General features: G+C 40.5%; 1 protein-coding gene across 1 annotated transcript in view; it reads left to right on the top strand.

Annotated features, from left to right (window-relative positions):
* Positions 1-18,683, top strand: part of nfat5b (nuclear factor of activated T cells 5b) — a 40,865-nt gene that overhangs the window by 21,108 nt on the left and 1,074 nt on the right. Inside the window, exons 2-12 of the mRNA XM_037695741.1 lie at positions 5,508-5,633; positions 10,041-10,665; positions 11,536-11,722; positions 12,672-12,862; positions 13,212-13,384; positions 13,775-13,909; positions 14,787-14,839; positions 15,811-15,943; positions 16,374-16,460; positions 16,628-16,752; positions 16,869-18,630. Coding sequence (XP_037551669.1) covers positions 5,508-5,633; positions 10,041-10,665; positions 11,536-11,722; positions 12,672-12,862; positions 13,212-13,384; positions 13,775-13,909; positions 14,787-14,839; positions 15,811-15,943; positions 16,374-16,460; positions 16,628-16,752; positions 16,869-18,630 — 3,597 coding nt within the window. The remainder of the gene's footprint in view (positions 1-5,507; positions 5,634-10,040; positions 10,666-11,535; positions 11,723-12,671; positions 12,863-13,211; positions 13,385-13,774; positions 13,910-14,786; positions 14,840-15,810; positions 15,944-16,373; positions 16,461-16,627; positions 16,753-16,868; positions 18,631-18,683) is intronic.

An 18,683-nucleotide genomic window follows, 5' to 3' on the forward strand; every position in this document is an offset into this window, starting at 1 on the left:
TCTGAGGCAGGCTTGAAACACAAGAGTCAGGGTGGCTTCTGGGTAATACCAGATGGCTAGGCCTCAGACTGACGAAGCCTCTTGGATGAGGGGCGAAACGTATCTTTTTAACAAAAAAAACAAAGTCCAGATGACATGATTCAACCTTTTTTGTCATTTAAAAACACCTTTTCCCCTTTGACCTTTAACCTAGAGTGAACTAGCATCTGTGTTTTAATGTTGTACTCTTTCCTTGCATTTGTGATGTTTTAATTTCTATTTTCATTATTGTTGTTCTTTGTTTTTATTTTTGTACAGCACTTCGACCAGCTGCTATGTTGTGTTTTAAGTGCTTTAGAAATAAAGTGGTATGTTATGGTATTGTACATAAACAGAATTTTTAAGTAATGTTAATCAAAATCACAAAAGACACAAACTTTAATAATGCAAAATTCCAGATATTTTACTGAATTTAACAGTTGAGATATATAAATGTATTGAAATGGCCTAATCAGCATAAAGGATTGTATTTTTTAAAAAGTCACCGTGCAATGCTTCAGCAGCACCGCTGGAAAAGGTGTTGTATTTATCCGTGTACAAATGTTTATTAGACGTTTACTGTCAGTGCGTACCTTTTTAAAAAGTTTTGGAAGCTACACTGTTTTCATTTTATTATATCATGTTTTCATTGATATTGTAAGTGTAACAAAATACTCCGAATGACCTCAGTATATTTTTGTAAGAAAAGCCAAACAAAGGTTCCTCAGAACTGTTAACATCATGACATATTTTTGTTGATAATTATCATAATGAAACAGTTGTTATCAGGAATCAACATGCCTACGACCTCGCCCTCACCTCCTGTTCTTGCATAGCGTTCGACCTTGACTCTTTTCCCCTCAGGTGGTTTACCCCCAGGGAGGTGATTTCCTGTCCGACACATTCATGAGCTCACACCCTCTAAAAGGGTGCACCAGTTTTTGTGATCTAGGTGAGACATCCTAATAGATGTGGTCTTTGTTCATAAGACCTTCCACTGGGTCCAGTTTGCTGTGGGAGACTATCAAACACTGTAGTCAACTTTGCCTCTAGGACCCTGGGAGTACTCATACCCCTCCATCAAGTAAGGGTGGCAATTCTGTGGGATCAGCAGAGCTCCGTCATCTGGAGGGAGTTTGGACTAGAGCTGCTGCTTCTCTGCATCAAAAAGACTCAGCTATGGTGGTTTGGGCTGATTAGAATGGCTCCTGGGGTTTTCTAGACACACCCCGCTGGAAGGATGCATCAGGACAGACCCAGAAACTGCTTTAGGGATTGTGTGTTCTCTCTGGTCTAGGATGTGTTGCTGGGGTGAGGAATGTTCAAACTGTCCTCCTGGATCTGTTGCCTCCAGCACCAGATCATAGACATAAGACAGAATATTGATAAATTGGCTATCAGTATCAATTCATTCAGTATGTTAATTGGTCAAAAGTTGTTCAATTACTAAATGCAGTAAAAATAAAATAACTTTATTTTCCTTTTTAGACTGTAAACAAATGTGGCGCAGAAAGAACATATAATAACTCAATTATACATTTCCTACATAAAACACAATTTATTCACTCGAGGGCTGTTAAATGATCACAAAACAGGAACGTTGCCAGTTTTTTACAGAGCATTGTCAACTTTTCACATCTTGAAAGTAGTCGATATATTTTCTGTTTGCATTAAATTAACTCTGATGTATTCACACAAAAATGCAGTTTAAACAGCACAAAGTTGGTTTAGCAAATAAGTTTTAAGACTAGTGTATTCTGTATCTCAGATTTACTTCTGATTTCGGAAAAATGGAAGTTTGGCAAAAAAAAAAAAAAAAGAAATCGCGTATAAAAACTCATGCTTTTCAAAAAAAAAAAAGTTTAAATTTTGAGTTTAAGATGAAAAATTGTTTACGACCTATATTTGCTTAGTTCTGTGCAATTTCACAAATAAAAATTAAATGCACAAAAAATGAAACGGGCTGTCCTTTAGACAAATTCCCGCTGTGGCATATTAATAAATCTGTTGCCTGAATATGCATGACTTTACATGATCATTTTGCAGAGTGTCGTGCAGTTATTATCGAGTCAAACTGATCGAGTTCTGTGATTATTCATTCATGCTGAACTTCAGACGCAGTACGTCATGCAGCTCCTGAAGGGCTGCACATGTGCGCATGCACTTTTGGAAATCTTAATTAGATTAACTTAGTTCAAATTTATAATGTCCATAGTATATTTTTCTATTAATGTTGTTTTTTTGGGGCGTAGTTGGTGGTGAGGACAAAAATGGCACATTTTACAATAATTGCCTTAAAATTCAGGTAATGTCATGCTCTTTATGACCAATTCTTTATGGTACAGTTTTATCTTTTCATCTTCATCAAGCTCACAAGAGACACAAAGGCCCAAACGACACATCCCCTAGTCTGTGTTACTATGGAGTCCCACGCAGCCCTTGTGTAGGCTTGGCTGTAAACATTTCAGGGTTGTTGTACATGGCTTGCTGCAGGTGCCAGCCTTTCACTGCGTTCCCCTCACTCATGGAATAATCTCCAAATGCACTGACAAGGTGCGCTTAAGCTTCTCCTCTTAATCTTGTCATCCTAAGCAAAGTTCATTCTTCTAAAGTCAGGCTGCCCACCCTGTGTAACAGTGTAAACACAACTTTTTACCAACCATGTTACACTACTCTTTTGGTTCTGCTTGACAGGATTCCACATGACAATACCACAAACCTGTTGAGCAAGGTGCAGTGTAGAAAAGGGTCTGAGAACAATAAACAAGACAGGGAGAGAGGTAGGTTGAGTGGAGGAGGGGGCACAGAACGGAGTTAAATCACTCACTCAGCCAAAAACCAGTGCCACGCCCCAGATGCCAGGGCTAGTAAGAGCAAGCAGCTGGAATGTGAGGGGAATGAATGGGAGTCAAAGTCCTGCCATTCACATGGTGAGTGCCTTTTTTTTCCACTTTTAGCCTGAATTACTTTTTATATAAACATATCACAAGGCATTGTATAGCACAAAAACAAAGCATTCAACATATCTACCATGGAATTTGGATTATAAGTGTAAGTGATGTGTTGTTTGACTATGAGTTACAAATTGATTTTTTTTTTTATTAAGGATGGAGAGAAAAAGGTTAAAGTTTTTCTGTATGGTCAGTGGTCTGACTGCACAGTATGACTAGTCAGAGTCATAACGGAAAGCGTTGCGAGTCAGTATGCTTCTTTTTTTAAAAGCTAAATAAAAGGCAGAGTTTTTATGTTTTTATTTTCGTTTGCCTCTGTGTGAAAGACTGTGTTGTCACGTGTAAATTAAAAATTACACTCCGTCTGCTTAAGAGGAAGCAAACATGCAGCAAAATAAGATTTTTGTCTGTCCTAAAACGCCATAGGAACTATGGAAACACTTTGGACAGGCCAGCCAGTGAGTCGAGGCCAGTGCTCTGAAAAGTGCATATTTTCTGTCTGTGTGGTTGGCAATCTGTTTACTGGAAGGGTTTTTCACGTAGAGCACATGCTTCTGCATGTGCAGTCGCAGTAAACCCCAAGAAGTCTAGATTTAAAGTGTAACTGCAGAGGTGGACAGAGTGTTTTTGTGGGCATGATGGCAAATGTTTTTGTGCATATGCATGCACGTGTGTGACTTTTTTGTTTGCAGAACGTAGCAAATAACCAGCACAGCCACACTAGAATCCTCTGTGTATGTTTGGCTCAGAGTGAGTTATACGAGTTTACCGAGTCCAGCTTTAAGATCTGTTTATGAGAACCTGGGTTTCTCGCTCTTCTAAAAGCAAACCGTAAGAGACTGGAGGACTTTAGAAATGAAGAGCCATGGGTTAGTTTCAGTAGGTCCCAGGTTTGTCTATTGTACACCATGAGTGGCAACAATGGGAGGGTTAAGTATCAGATATACACACCAAACTCTGGGACTCAGCTGCAAGTAATTAAAGCTGGCAGTTGGCAGAGAAAAGAGTCAGGCGACTGTAATGGTCGCTTTTAGTTCATACCATAATATTTGTATGATGAATCAGTCTGCTTAGTAAGTGTTTTCATGCTGTTGACCCAAAGCTTCCCCTCATCCCATGGTGAGGGGAAGCTCTTAAGACGGGCATAGAGAGTAAAGGATCTATGTTGTACTGTCGCCTACGAAGATCTGCCTTTTGTTTGATTTCTCTGGTCCTATTTGTTTTTCTTTCATGTTGTATTCAGATCCACAAGATATTTAGTTAGGGGCATCTCAGTGCTGTAAAGGCATTAAAAGGTGATGAACAGTGAGTTAAATATAATTTCCAGAGGTTTCTGAGATTTTCAAGCTTTACATAGTCCCATTCAGCATTTGCGAAGGTAAACAAAACTGTCAAACATGTGCAACCTTTGCGATTTTTATCACTAATTAAACATACCAGATCTTCTGTTGTTGTGTAAGGTAACATTTACCCTATATTAAAAAATGTCCATTAAAACTCTTGCTTTGTCGGATCAATGGTACAATGTCCAAACCTATTCCATTAACGGTCGTATAAAGCCAAGAAAAACAACAGAGAAAATAAATGCTGTAAAAATAGTCAAATGTTTTAGTGCTTATGTTGTAGCATTGGTCATAAACCTTTAGTGGAAACTCCAGTTTTACACATCTGTTGCATGCAAAAACGTGTACATTTTTCACCATAAAGGCTGTATGACGCCTACAAAATTGCTTAAAGTGATGTCAGTTGAACTTAGTCTAAAGTTTCAAACCAGGAAAAATAAACAGGCAAACACGGGGTATGTTTTTGGAGTAACAAGGCAGGAGCTGCTTAGACCTTTGCAGCCCTCCTCTCCTCTTACCTTGAGGCAGTGACAGGCGACAGTCGAAAACACACCCAGGTCTTTCACTGCGCTGTTGGTGATGTGTTGAACTGCAGCTAATGTACATGTCAGGCTTTGACATGCAAGAAAAATGACTGCACTTTTAGCAATGCAGAATGTCATGCTTTGACATGCATGAAGAATGAGTGAAATAAAAAGATAATATCTCTGGTTCTTCTGAGCTTGTTTCTCCGTGCCTTTTTAGCCGTCGTGAAAATTCATCTGTTCTAATGACGCACAGAAGAGTTGTGCTTAAGTGCTTTTTTTTTTTTTTTTTTTTTTTTTAAGGAATAAAGCAGCACATGTTATTGCTGTTCCTTACACACTTTATTTTAATTCATTTTATTGACATTATAGTTTCTGATCCAAACCATCATCATGGACCATTTGTTACATATTTGTTTAATGCTGTATGGAGGGCTGGTAGTGGTGTAGCATGACTGTGCATGTGTGCTGCTTCCGTCAAACTTTGGCAGAAATACAGGACTGGAAACCTGTTTGGCGTCTGAAACGATGATGGAGCACATTGTTCTCATAAATATAACTTGGCTACTTTTTTTACTCAGCCTGGTCATGGTTATGTTCTTTCAATTTTGTAAATGTCAATGACTTTTTCATTTATTTATATTTTATCGTATGAGTGTTGATGACAACAGCGTCAGTGTATGAACTTCTTCCCAGAGAGCTGCAGTTGTCTTCCTACACCCATCAGAACCCAGAAGTCATGAGTCACAAGAGCGATGGAGAGGCCGGGCCTCTCCCTTCAGCTCCTCTAGCATCAGGTAGGATCCTGCATCCTCTGTCCTCACTTCTCCTCTGCGAGCAGGACTGATCTTGCCCCACCCTCTAAACCACTACTCGTGTAAGAGTCTGTACCTTTAGGCGAACACAAACACCTGCATGCAGCAGGAAAGCCTGTTGTACAAGCAGCCTGCTTCTCTTTGATTTTCCACATGTGAGAAAAAACAAAGCTCTTGAATGAAGTTAAGGTCAGCTAAACATGCCTGCTACCTGTTCCTGCTTGTTGTGATTTCGTGTTACTATGTTGTTGTCTCTTGCCACCAATCGGTTGGATTGTGTAACATATTCACACGGTGTTACGCTCTTGACAGTAGTATTTTTGTTAAATGTAATTAGTATGGTAATATAAATTATGGTTGATTAAACTGTAAAACCGTGATAATAAAAAACACCATTAAAGTTTTTGTTTCTTATGTAACACCACAGAGAATCATGATAATGCTTACACTTTTTTGGGGGGTATGATTAGGTATCTTTCAGCCAAGATGGAGCCGCTGCTCAGAACACAGTCTTATTAGTGGATAAATATAGAAGTCACGAAACAAGATCGTGACTGAGAAGCTTGTTGAATGTTCTGCACAAATTATCTTGCACAGTAGACCCTCGCTACTTCGCGGTTCGTTTTTCGCGGCCTCGCTCCATCACGGTTTTTCAAAATAAGATTGGACATGACGCACAATTGGCTTTTGATGGACGAGCCACAGGATCAGCATATAATTTTTATTTGAAATGAATTATTTTAAATTATTTAGCACCTGCTGCACCTTTGTGCACCTCCTCCTTCTTCCTCTGTGATCTCCGTTCTGCTGCGGGGAAGTGGGCGTGGCCAGAAGTGGGCGTGGCCAGAAGTGGGCGTGTCAGTGTGTAGCAGAGAGTTGAGTTTATGACATGCTGTGCTCTTTTAGAGCATTTAGAGTTTAGAAACATGGTTTAGAATATTACAAAAGTGTGGGAAGAGTTTTATATTTATATATATAATATATATAGATAGATAGATATATATAGATGTATGGATAGATATACTAAAATAAGCTGCTACTTACTACTTGTACTAGTATTCCTACTTTGCGGTTGTTCACTTATCTTGGGGCTTCAGTGTACGGATCCCCTGCAATAAGCGAGGGGCTACTGTTTGTCAAATTTAATTCCATTTGGAGTTTAGGTGGTAAAAAGTGTCAGCCGTTGTATGTTCCCTGCAAGTCACAAAGGGGTGTGGAAAGGAATGAGGAAACGATAGATAAACAAATCTTGTATCTTTTATTTTAAATTGTTTCAATTTACAGTTGTCCTGCCATCCTGGGTTTATGTTGAAATTTAAACATGGTCAAAGATCATCACATTATGATCCTGTGAATACACTAGAAAGGGCAGGTTTGAAGCATACATATAGTTTAAGCTCAAACAAATCAGAGGTGTCATCGACTAACATATTGATATTTTGAGTGGGCATTTGTGTTTGTGATATATTGGGGCGTCTGTATGTTTATATAAAAAATGTTAATGCAAGTTAAAGCATAAGTACCAAAGAAAAAAAAAGTTGTTTTTTCCTGAAATTTTAAGCTTTCTTAAAAACTATAAACAAAAAAAACCTCTAATTGTTTTAAAAATGGTTGTATATTACTTCTACTGTTTTTTCTCAGTCGCTCGAGTATTATTTGATGTGCTGTTGTCATTCAGCAAATCCCTTTGGTATTTGTTAAATTTTGGACCTTAGTTATGTTGTTTGGCTTCTAAATGTGCGTATGACACCTCTTTTCTGCAGTCTATATGCTTTTTCCCCCTCGACTGTGGATTGTGCAAACTACTGAGACACCAAACAAACCAGCATTTTAGCAACAGCTAACTCAATTTTTGTGACCTGCAGCTTAATCCCACTTTCCCTCACAAGTTTTTCTTCGAGTTCATAATAACTGCTTAGAGTTACAGGATTTGGCAGCAGCATCAGAGTCAGAGTTTCTTTATTGTCATTCGCACCTCATGTGGTACATGTGGTGGAGCGAAATTATGTACACAGGGTCCCAGTTACATCCAACAATAAAATGTATAAGAAAAACAGTAATAACATCTAAGATATGAACTAAGAAAAACATCAACTAAATATACACTAAGCACTCATAACATAAAACATTGAACATCAGCACAAATATAAACATGAGTCTGTGAGCAGATGTGCACGCATGAACACATCAACATTGAAACAGATCAGCAGCAACATGAAACAGATCAGCAGCAACATGAAACAGATCAGCAGCAACATGATATGGTTTTTCACAGTGATTATTCTAGTTAGAGATTCATGAGTCTAACAGCCTCAGGGTAGAAGCTGTTCCTCAGTCTAGTGGTTCTACACTTAATGCTCCTTAACCTCCTTCCTGAGGGGAGTGGGGCAAAAAGTGTGTGTGCTGGGTGGGTGGGGTCCTTCATGATGCAGGTGGCCCTCTTCCTGCATCTGGAGGTGTAGATGTCTGTGATGGTGGGGAGACTGACTCCTTCATCTTCTGTGCAGTCTTCACCACTCTCTGCAAAGCTTTTCTTTCTGCAGCTGTGCAGCCTCCATGCCACACAATGATGCTCGAGCACAGGATGCTCTCCACTGCACACCTGTAGAAGGAGGTGAGGACTGAGCTTCCCAGACCAGCTCGCCTCAGCCGTCTGAGGAAGTAGAGTCTCTGATGAGCTTTCTTCATCAGGCTGGTGGTGTTGTTGCTCCAGCTGAGGTTGTCATTCATGTGTACACCCAAGTACTTGTAGCTGGAGACCACTTCCACCGCAGATCCTCTTATGTTCAGGGGGGTGTAGGTGTTTTTGTTCCTTCTGAAGTCCACAATCATCTCCTTTGTCTTCTTCACATTGATGTGAAGGTTATTCTCTCTGCACCAGCTCTCCAGGTGTTCCACCTCTTGCCTGTAGCTGGACTCATCATTGTTTGTGATGCATCCCACCACAGCTGTATCATCTGCAAACTTTACAATGTGACAGCCTGGATGGGTAGCTGCACAATCATACGTGAGCAGAGTAAACAGGAGGGGGCTCAACACACATCCCTGAGGAGAGCCAGTGCTGAGGGTTATGGTGGAGGAGGAGAGGTTGTGGATCCTCACTAACTGTGGTCTGTTTGTTAAAAAGTCTAGTACCCAGTTGCAGATGGAGGGGCTTAGTCCTAGTGTGGATAGTTTGTCCATCAGGGTTTGGGGGATCATGGTGTTGAAGGCGGATGTGAAGTCCACAAAGAGCATACGGACGTAAGAGTTTTTCTGCTCCAGGTGGTTGGAGTTGAGTTGCTCCAGCATGCTGGAGCAACTCAAGAGGGGATGTCACAACATATTATAATTCTCTTAATCTGATTTTTTTTTTTTTTTTTTTTTTGCTGACTCACCTTTTGTATTGAAGTTACCTGTGAAGCAGGACGTATCTGCATATAAAATGGTCTGCAGTTATCTGCATAGGTCAGAAGCTTGTTTTGTTTCTGTGGCTTCTTCAAGTCTTGTAAATTACTTTTGTAGCCAAATAAAAAAGGGACGAAAATTCAAACTAATGCAGGCGTGTTAAACCCACTTACAAAAGGGGAACAAAATTAAAACCCTTTTCAAACTAAGGGCCGGTTTCAGAATCTACATTAACTCAAGTTAGATACCCAACATCTTGTCTTGGTTGCTGGTTCCTCGGCAAGAGTATGATTGGTCTCATTTAACGTTCTCTGTTGCACTTTGGACATCATAATCAAAGATTGATGACAAAAAATTAAAGTGATAAAAGTATTGTGCATCTAAAACAACATCTTGGGGGGCCAGATAAGATGCCAGCGAGGGCCACGTTTGGCCCCCGGGCCTGGAGTTGGACACATATGCTCTAATAGTTGGCATACCACTTACAATTTTAAGCAAAATGCTAAAAACAATGAAAGTTACATTTTTGTAGATTATTTTTAAATACAGATTATATATGTTGCTCTTCATAGATGAGTTTTTTTTTTTTTTTTTTAACTTTTGTCCTCTGCAGTACTGCACATACACAAACTCATAAACTGAATGTTCAGCACTATAGCCTTAGTCTAGTGAAAATGGGGGACATTTATTTACAGTATGTATTTTCTTTTGGTAAGGGGCTGCAGTAGCTTGATGGTCAGTGCCATGGTCTTGTAATCCTGAGGTTGCGGGTTCAAGCCCAGGTTGCATCAGGAAGGGCATCTGGCATAAAACAACTGCCAAATCTTTCATGCAAGTTCTCTCGCTGTGGTGACCCCTGCAGAAGGGAGTGGCTGAAAGAAACTTACTTTATTAAACAAAACAACAAATAAACCAACTAAAACCTAATTTCTTTCACACATGGGCTGCTACCCTACACAGGATGAGATGCCTCTATTAACTGTCCAATTCTCTACACTTCAGATGCCATGTCTTCTCTGACCACGGAAGGGCCTCGCAGTGCTTTTTGTACACCTTCCAGCACAGTCATGCATTCCAGTTCTTCACTTAATGACCAGAGCAACAACAACAGGAACGCTGATCCAGAGGACACCAGAGGCAGTAGAGTGGTACCAGAGATCACTGCAGCAGATGATGAGAATGGGAAGATCACCAGTGGTGGCAACAATAGGGGCAGCAATGAGCTGGGAGGAGGAAGAGGTCCAACACCCCAGGACAGCCAGCTACATCATCAGATGACCCCATCCAAGCGTCGCACAGCTCTTAATATTTCTCCACCTCCACAAGACCTGTTCGATGATAGTCACATGTCATGCCAGGATGCACCAACCCTGGACTCTGAGCAAAGCAGCAGCATCTGGATGGATGACTCTCTGTCCAATTTCAGCGTCATGAGCACTACTTCTTACAATGACAACACGGAGGTGCCACGGAAGTCCCGCAAACGTACCCCTCGCCAGAGACCAGGTCCTAAAACTGTGCGAGCAGCGGAGAGCAGCATGGACGTGTTTGATGCAGACAGCGCCAAAGCTCCACACTTTGTCCTGTCACAGCTCGGCCCTGACATCAAGACTGGAACGAAAGGAAGGTTTGTATTTATTTCAGAATACTTTTACTCATACTAACCGTAAACTGAACTAAAAATATCAGTGCCGTGTTTCTCATTTTGACCAAAAACTGCATCAAGTTTTCTGCAGTTTACTAGTAATTATTTAATATGAGGCATGGATCATTCAATAATAAAGACATCCTACATTCTGTCAATATCTTTTGGTTGGTGTGTACAGCACCATGTTCTTAAACGAAGGCTTTTAAAGTCTTTGTTTTATCTTTTATTTCTAGTGAAGACCATTCTAAACAATCTTGTGTGGCGCTCGTTTAATCAGGTATTAAATGTAAATGACACACCGACACCAACAGATGGAAATCTTTACCAAACTACAATGGCTCCATATTTCCAAAACTCTTAGACTGAAGGAGAGAAGTTGGACCTAAGAGGAGGGAGGGGCAGGATACTGAAGTACAAACAATGGTCGGCCACAGTGAATCACAGTCTCTCTCTAAGACCTAGGATAAGCAGAGCAGATTAAATACACAGATAACTGAACATTTTAAGAGCCCAGGTTAGAATATACTTGGTTGATGGAGTGTCTCTTAAATCTGCATTGCTCAGAGCACCATGGCAACTACAGAACTGTTTTCGTCATTGTAAATTCCTCTGTATGTTATACAGTCTACGTATGTAAGTATGTGTATGTACTATATATTTGTATTTTCAGAGCCTAAAGAGAATGAGAACTTCAGAATCAAAGCCCAGTTGCTTTTGTCTACGAAACTCTTGATTTGCCGTGTACTGAGAATCTACACAAACATACATTCAGAATGGTGTTAAAATGCTAGATTAGGAGAAATGAATATTTAAAAGTAATCCGTTTTGTCAAAAATGTGTTTGTTGCAGCTCTGATGAACCGCAGACAACTAATCAGAAAAGGGGAACTCTTTCGATACAGTTCCCACAGAAGTGTGAGGGGAAGGAGCTTAAAATTCTTGTCCAGCCCGAGACTCAGCACCGAGCTCGCTACTTAACTGAAGGTAGCAGGGGGTCGGTAAAGGACCGCACCCAGCAGGGCTTTCCTACTGTAAAGGTAACCAGGGGCTTTCAAATCTGTTTATTTAAGAGTTGTTGCATTTGGAGGCATAGAAACTGGGAAAAAAGATCAGCACTTAAAGTATCTTGTTAAGAGACATTTCTATTTGGTAAAAACAAAGATGTTTCTTTCTGCGTGATCGTTTTCTGTTTTAACGTTTGTTTTTTCTTTGGAAAGATGCACCTTCGTAGAACTGCTCTTCATTGCCAGATTCATTAAAATATATATTTTTCTGAATTTGACAGGTATTTGCCCTAGATTTGAAGTGCAGAGTGAAGCTAATGTGCAAACTATACGTACGACTTTTTCCCTTGATGCATAACAGAAAATTCTTTAGATCTGGTAAACATTTGCAGAGCTGTTAGTTGGTTTTACTGAATGAGACTAGAGTTTCTCCTTTCCATTTGTTCTGCCAGTCCAACCATTTAGCAGATTTTGCTTCATGTTCATGTGTGTAACTGTGTATCGTTTATAAAGTTGGAACTTTGGTTGTATTTGAGAGTAGTCTTAGAGAACATAAAATGAGACGGATCAGAGAAAATGTTAAAAGAGCAAAAAAGATTAACAAAAACCAGTAAAAGCTGACTTATCGACTAAAGCTTCTTTAAATGGCAGTAACATCAGTCTCATTACTTTATTGGATATATATTTGTTTAAAAAAGCATTTGGACAACAATTGAAAAAACTGCAATGTGTATCTTAAGTATAAAGTTAAAGTGATGTGTGTTCAGCTTCAGGACAGACATGACGAGATGTTTTGGAACTGAAAAGTGAAGGAAATTTGCGTTTATTGTTTCACTTTTTATTTTTCAAGTTAATAAACTACTTGTCATTTGTTGTGAGGTATTTGTTCTTCGATATTGCACAATCTACTGCTGGCAAAGACGCATTTGTGTCTCCATATATCATTATCTGCCTCTTTTTGTTTTGTTTTTGCTTTGAACAGCTGGAAGGTGTGAACGAGCCAGTGGTTTTGCAGGTGTTTGTTGGCAACGATGCCGGACGTGTGAAGCCTCATGGATTTTATCAAGCTTGCAGAGTAACCGGTCGCAACACCACCGCATGCAAGGAGGTTGATATCAATGGCACAATTGTCATTGAGGTGCCCCTTGATCCAAGCACCAACATGACTCTAGCGTATGTACTTTTTGTCATTTTGTTTTAATACTACAGTAATGTTTTGTAATGTACAAAGATCCGTTTTTAAGAACATGTATGGATTTTATATGCTCATTTGTACATCATATGTAACAGCATGTAACATTGCAGATTAATTATCAGTTCACATGAGCTGACAGGTGCATAAATAATTTATTTTTCCATGGACTTTCTTTTCGGGGGGTGTAATAACCTACTGTAGTGACATGCTGAGGTATTAAGTCTTGCAACGAGCTGCTAATTTAATAAAAACCTTAAATAATCTTCTTGAGACTGGAAGTGGAAATGTGTCCAAGCATGTCTAAGTTGCCATCTTCTCCCTATTCAGGGTTGACTGTGTTGGGATCTTGAAACTCCGTAATGCTGACGTAGAGGCTCGTATTGGTGTGGCCGGGTCAAAGAAGAAGAGCACACGTGCTCGACTGGTGTTTCGAGTCAACATTCCACGTTCAGATGGATCAATGCTTACGCTACAGACTCCCTCATCTCCAATCTTGTGTAGTAAGTCAGACTGAGACAGGACAAATACTTCCTTAATAAACTTAAAACGAAACCTAAATCTGTAGATTAGAGAAATTACCTTACACACTGTAACAACAGACACACTCACTCAAACTAGCTGTCAAAAGTTCACTAGTTGAATGAGGGAAAACAGACAGTTGACCTAAAACCTACTTGGTTAATTATTGCCACTAAACCTTTTCTGGTCCTGTTGCTTCAATTTTATACAGCCAGAGATCAATTACCAGTTTTCATTTGATTTCTTTCTTTCTTTATTTTAAACGGGGGAAAGGTCAAATCAATAAAATTGTATAGAGATCCATTGTTTACATAGAACCAGTATGCAGTCCAGGGAAATCTCATCAGTGTCATGCTCCTTTGTGTTTGCAGCTCAACCTGCAGGACTGCCTGAGATACTAAAGAAGTCGCTGCACAGTTGTTCAGTGGGGGGTGGAGAAGAAGTCTTCATCATTGGCAAAAACTTTCTGAAAGACACCAAAGTCATATTCCAAGAAAATGCTTCTGGTGAGAAATCAGCCTTTCAGACATGTTTAGATGTTAAATTACCATATTTTTTGGCCTATAAGTCGCAGTTTTTTTTGCATAATTTACATGCCCTGTGACTTAAACACCGAAGAGACTTACTTATGGATTTTTTTCTTATATTTATAAACCGATTTTTGGCTGAGATATGACCGTTTTCATTCATTCTGACTGGAAATATTGAACACTACCATTTTTAGACACTAGGTGGCACTCGAGTAGTATGGCATGTCGTTGTGTCATGTAATAAGTAAAAGTGGCTAATGACACAATTGGCTTGCCACAGACTGCCACCTTTGTCCACCTCGCTTGGAGCAGCCATCAAATCATCCTTAATTTTGCTGTGCTGCCACGGCACAATGCAGCTAATTTGACCATTGAAGTGCATTTATTAAGGAAAAGTTCAACTGAGACACACCTTTGCTGTAATATTGAGCAAACAAATAATTGTCTTAGGTGCTTATCTTGTTAAATTTCTAAGAAATGCACAGCGACTCGTCCCTCTGCGCGCTCCTACTTCCGCCTATAGGCTTTTGAAACGCAGCTGATTTGACTGTCGAAGTGCATTTATTAAGCAAAAGTTAGACTGAGACACATCTTGACTATAATTTCGAGCAAACAAATAATTGTTTTTAAGTTAATTTTGTTAAATTCTTGTTAAAGTCCTCCCGTGCACGTTCCTGTGCCATTTGGTAGCTAATCGATTTTTGGCACAACACCGACCCACATTTCCGGGTTGTCAGTGGTGACGCGTTATAGATGTGACTTATACGACGGTGCGACGTGTACGGCGTAAAATACGGTAAACCATTTTTAATGAGACTTATTACTCAGTCAAATCCCCTTCTCTTTGTTGCAGATGAGAAATTGTGGAAAGCAGAGGCTGAAATAGACATGGAGCTGTTCCATCAGGTGAAATGTCATTCTTATTGGCTGTCCTACTTCTGAATGATTAATGGTAATTATAAATGAAAGGAGTAAATTGACAGAGCCAACTCTGTGTTGTGAGGGTTTTCAGATATAATCACATTAAATGGCTTTTGGTTCAAAGGTTTGAGTACTTTCTTTGTATTCTGATCTAATTATGTTCAGTTTTACTTGGTTTACTGTTTCCAGGAACCTTGTAAAAAAAAAAAAAAAAAAGATCAGTTTTAAGTGAAATGGTGAATATCTTGCTTATTTTTTTTCTTTAAACTTCTGATAAATAAATTTAAAAAAAAAATGCACAAACTAAATAATTTTGAATAGAAACATTGCTTGAACGGAAGTGGTGGCGCAGAGGTTAGAGAAGGTAGGCCGGTGATCGGGAGATTGCTAGTTCAACTCCCTTTACCAACAACATCAAAATTTGGCTGGAAAAGGAGAAGCACCCCCACCTGCCTCCACCTTCATTTGCCCCACTTTGGGCCCTTGAGCAAGGCCCACCATCTGCTCCTCTCGGCACCATAGATAGCAACTCTCTGCTCCACACAGAGGGCAGCGGTAGCTCGGTGGTTGCATCGGGAAGGGCCTCCGGCGTAAAAATCGCCAAGTCTTCATGCGACTTGTTTCGCTGTGGTGACCCCTCAAGAAGGGAGCAGCCGAAAGAAGAAGAAAACAACACAAATATGGCTTGAATGTTTGCTACGCATACATCATCTCTAAAGCAATAAAAGGTGTTTTTAAGAATACGTTCCCACGAAACCAGCAACAGTTCTGTTCACTTGTATCCAAATCTGCCACATCAGAATTTAGATCCAGTTATTTTTCTGGTTCTTTATTTTTCATCATCTTGTTGTGCTGACGTGCAGCTTTTCGTCAATATATTTGTGCAGTTGTTTAGTTGTATGTCTTTTTGTATGCATTTCACTGACTTTTGTTAATTTTTGTTTGATCCTGTCAAGAATCACCTAGTAGTGAAAGTACCCCCGTATCAGAACCAAGCTATCACGTCTCCAGTTTGTGTGGTAATCTATGTGGTGACAAATGCTGGGAGGTCACATGATGTTCAGCCATTTACTTACACTCCAGATTCAGGTTAGAGCCCTTTTGGTCCCTTTTTACACTTTTTCCAGACTGCTCGTTACCGTCACATGAACAGATCTTTACTAACTCACGCTGAAGCATGCGTGCTCACTTAAAAATGCTGTTTTGATAATCGTTCCAAAAATGAGTTTGCACATTCTTTTTACTAGAGAAAAAAAATGTGTTTCTACTTGGAAAGTATTTCTTAGATTGACCTTCACTTTTAGATAACAGTACCACCTACAGTTTGTTAAAATCACAGCTGTCAGTTTTTTATAGATTTTTTTTTTGTACAAAATCGTAATTATAAGCAGTTCTGGATTAGGTTTGTTCTGATCTTCTAGAATAAATTTGCTAAAATAAACAAAAAAGTATGTGAACTCTCGTTGTTGAAACGTTTAGTTCATTGATGGTATTTACAAAGTTGTTTCTTGTTTTTCAGACACTATTGCAGTGAAAAATGAAATCCCTGTGAAGAAAGAGATGCCCTCTCCGGTGAAGACTTGTTCTTTTGATGAGCCAATAAAAGGTTATTTTAATCATAAATAACCAGCAACAATTGTATATTTTAAATGAAGAAAAATACCTTTAATTATTTTTCAGAAGGCAGTTAAGTTTTTGTTTTCAGCTAAAATGATCTTTTCTAGTATTCTGATGACAACAAATTATTTAAATAAAGACTCAATTGACCTTTAGCTTTTTTTGTTGTTCCAACTGCTGTAGATGTTTCCTTGATGCCTTCGATGTTGCCTTTGGTGAAGAGAGAAGACATCACTCCGATGGAGGTGACAAACAACCTGCAGTCCTCTCGAGTCTTTAAGGTAAATTATTGGGCAATGTGCTTTAGTAGTATTGAAAACCATGTAAAAGGTAAACTTAGAAATGAAAACTACATGTTAATGACGTGTAGCTTTTATTCTGTTTGTTGTCTCTCCAGCCAACTGGTGGCCTGTGTTCAACCCAGCAAACCTCAGATGTAACACCAGCACATCTAAATAAAGACCTAGTGTTCAACAGTACCCTTCCCCTGCCTGCATGTGATGCTGATAAAGCCCAGGTTGCTGTTTTTGCAAACGCTGACCCTTTAAGTACCATCCAGAAGCAGGACATTGCTGCCAGCAGTTCCTTCTCTTTGCCTACAGAGTCTCTGCTCTCGCAAAGCTCACAACAGTTCCTCTTGGAACCCAGAGATGGCCTCAGAAGGGAGAGGTCAAGCAGCATGTCTGCAGGTGTGGGGAGGCTACGTGGGGAAACTGCATCCCAAGAGCAGCAGATGTCGCTGTTCCCTCCAGACGAAGTGACTCAGCTGGAGGAGGCGGTGAGACAACTTAAAGCTAAAGGAATGTGTAACTTACTTCAGCCAGACAACTCTATAACCAAACAGCAGCAGCAACACATCCAGCACCAACAGCAGCTCCAGAATCAGCAGATTCAGCAACAACAGCAGCAGGTTTTGGAGAATTTGCAGCTTTTTCAGACTCAGATCCAGATGCAGTGTGGCATGTTTCAAGATACCACCCAAGTCAAGAACTCCGAACATCAAAGTTCTCCTCAGGGAGTGGTGACAAACCAGGGGCCACTTTTCCCACCAGAGCAACACTCGGCACAGAATCAGCAGCAACAACAAGCAGCTCTTTTTCAGCAGGCAAGTGACCTTTGTTCCATGCAGACCAGCTTCTTGCAGCAGACCCCCACTCATTCTTCATCGACCATGTTCAATTCAAACCCTTTGACTGAGACACAAGATCCACAGGGGCAGGTACAGGCTGCCATTTTCCAAAATACCATGACAGTGCTACCAGAGCAACAAGCCCCAACTTCTGGACTTTTCTTGCCCCCAACTTCTATGCCAACTCCGATTTCAGCCAGCAATCCTCAGCAGCAACAGCAGCAGCAACAACAGCAGCAGCAGCAGCAGCTGGCCTTTCTTAATGCTCTGCAGTCCTCTTCTTCTGAACCACAATCAGTATTTCAAACTGAATGCAGTTCTACAAATGTTAACAGTCTACAGATGGGCGCCCAAATACCCCCAATCCAGCAAATAAACCCCATGGAGCAGCAGCAGTCCCTCCAGTCTTCATCACATTCACAGCAAACCCAGCAGGCATCTCTGTTCCAGGCCATATCTCCACATTCATCTCCAAACACGCTTTCTCCAGTCCAGCAGCAGCAGCCTGGCATGATGTTTTGCAGGAATGGTCTGCCCACACCACCTCAGGGCACCAACCTCCTGTTTCCCAGTCAGGGCCAAATGCCTCCTCTGACAAACAACAGTTTAGTTTCACAGGAGCCCCAAAACAATTCTTTACTCCTTTCCCAAACCAACATGGTCACAGTAGATCAGCAGAATCGCCCTGAGCCCATGGCCTTGGGAAGTCTGTCTGATCCACAGCAGCAAGTCCTGTTTCAGGAGCAGCAGCCGATGCAGTTGGGTGTGAGCCCCAACACCCAACAAGAACAGCCTGTGGGCCTCTTCATGCCACAGTCCAATATGACCTCTCTTCAGGAGGAAATGGCCTCTCAGGAGCTCTCACAGTCAGCCATGTTTGCCCCACAGAATGGTGTAGTGAACCTTCAGACATCCACCTCCTCCCCCGTCCAACAGCCAGGAAGTTTGTTTCAACACGCCATGAGTGGGAACATCAGTCAGCCCAGCCAGCCTCAGCAAACTGGGATCTTCCTTTTCGGGATTCAGAATGGTGAGTTGTTGTTGTTGTTGTTGTTGTTGTTGTTGTTGTTGTTGTTGTTGTTG

Source organism: Nematolebias whitei, chromosome 2 (genome assembly GCF_014905685.2).
Source record: "Nematolebias whitei isolate Nwh7 chromosome 2, NemWhi1, whole genome shotgun sequence".
Lineage (NCBI taxonomy): Eukaryota > Metazoa > Chordata > Actinopteri > Cyprinodontiformes > Rivulidae > Nematolebias > Nematolebias whitei.